General features: G+C 45.4%; 1 protein-coding gene across 10 annotated transcripts in view; it reads right to left on the bottom strand.

Annotated features, from left to right (window-relative positions):
• The window catches only part of LOC119581918 (protein sidekick-like), a gene marked incomplete at its 5' end in the record, with an annotated part of 27628 nt that extends 27500 nt beyond the window's left edge, over positions 1-128 (bottom strand). For all 10 annotated transcript variants that reach the window (XM_037930081.1, XM_037930082.1, XM_037930085.1 and 7 more), the window contains 1 exon segment: positions 33-128. In XM_037930081.1, the coding sequence (XP_037786009.1) occupies positions 33-128 (96 nt within the window).
• Between the last annotated feature and the right edge of the window lie 1050 nt (positions 129-1178).

The following is a 1178-nucleotide window of genomic DNA, read 5'->3' as shown; positions in this document are numbered from 1 at the left end:
ATAAAATACAAAAGCACAGGGTCGGCTCTTACCTAACGCCTGGCACTGCAGGATCTTTGTGTGTCCTTCGCTGACCACGCTCTCCGTCGCCACTTGCTGCCCGATGTACCGCGGCGCCTGGATCCGACCTGGGGGAAGGAGGGGCGTTAGTCGTGCGTGGAGGGTCAAACAAGATCTCACGTACAAGCAATTATCGTTATATTAATGCATTAATAAAAGTATTCATGCGTTAAGTTTTGGATATATGTATGAGATGTATACATATACATAATGCATGTGCGTTTATGAGTGCGCGCACGTGTGCATTTTCACACTGACACAAATTCAATCGGAAGCACACAAGCGCAAATTATCCAGAAAAAGAAGAGGGGAAAATAAGTGAGCCCTGAACGAAACCACTCGCTTTCTGGGCCAGCGAGAGCAGGTGCGAGCAATCCACGTCAAATTCGGCACACCGGAAAGCCGCCACAAATCTTGGCAACCGAACTCGGCTCTCAAATCTGTCACTGTGCACTCCGGCGCCGTGTCCAAAGAGAGCACAGCTGCTGCTGTCACTGAACTCTCATGAACACACATAAGCAGGCTAATGCATTCACACTGCGCTAAACTCACGAACAAAATGAAATGGAAAATAAGGATGAACGGTTACGAGTAAAATTCCCGGATGCCGTCACCGTGGACTAGGCATTTCTACTCTTCATTCCCTATCAATAACAGTGATTTTGCAATGACAGTGACCTTTGCAATATGCACCAATCTTATTTATGTCTCCTCTTAACCTTAGTATCGAAACCACTTTTCAACAATTTTATCAATTTCTCTCTTTTAAGCTCTGACCTTATGACAATTTTCGTTTACAATAATCTCATTTATTCCCTCCCTTGTAAACTTCGATATTATACCTTGCCCTTACAAGAATTTCAGCTATTTTTCTCTTACAAACTCTGATCTCATAACAACCTCCGTTTACAACAAACCCCCTTATTCCTCTCTTATTTGGCCGCGCTCGTTGTCCACCAAGGCAATAATCACGCGGCAGTTGAATATTAGAAACGGGAGTCCGCAGCACCAAAGCCCGACTGACGTGCGTGGCATTGCTGACCTGTCATGGCTGGAGACGTGTCAAAACAATGTTACTGTTAGCGAAAGGGGGTCATAAGGGAACGAGGGTTAAACCG

The sequence above is a fragment of the Penaeus monodon genome, chromosome 15 (genome assembly GCF_015228065.2).
Source record: "Penaeus monodon isolate SGIC_2016 chromosome 15, NSTDA_Pmon_1, whole genome shotgun sequence".
NCBI classification, from domain to species: Eukaryota; Metazoa; Arthropoda; class Malacostraca; order Decapoda; family Penaeidae; genus Penaeus; species Penaeus monodon.
Note: the sequence above shows the minus strand (reverse complement) of the source record. Positions and strands in the feature narration are given on the sequence as shown.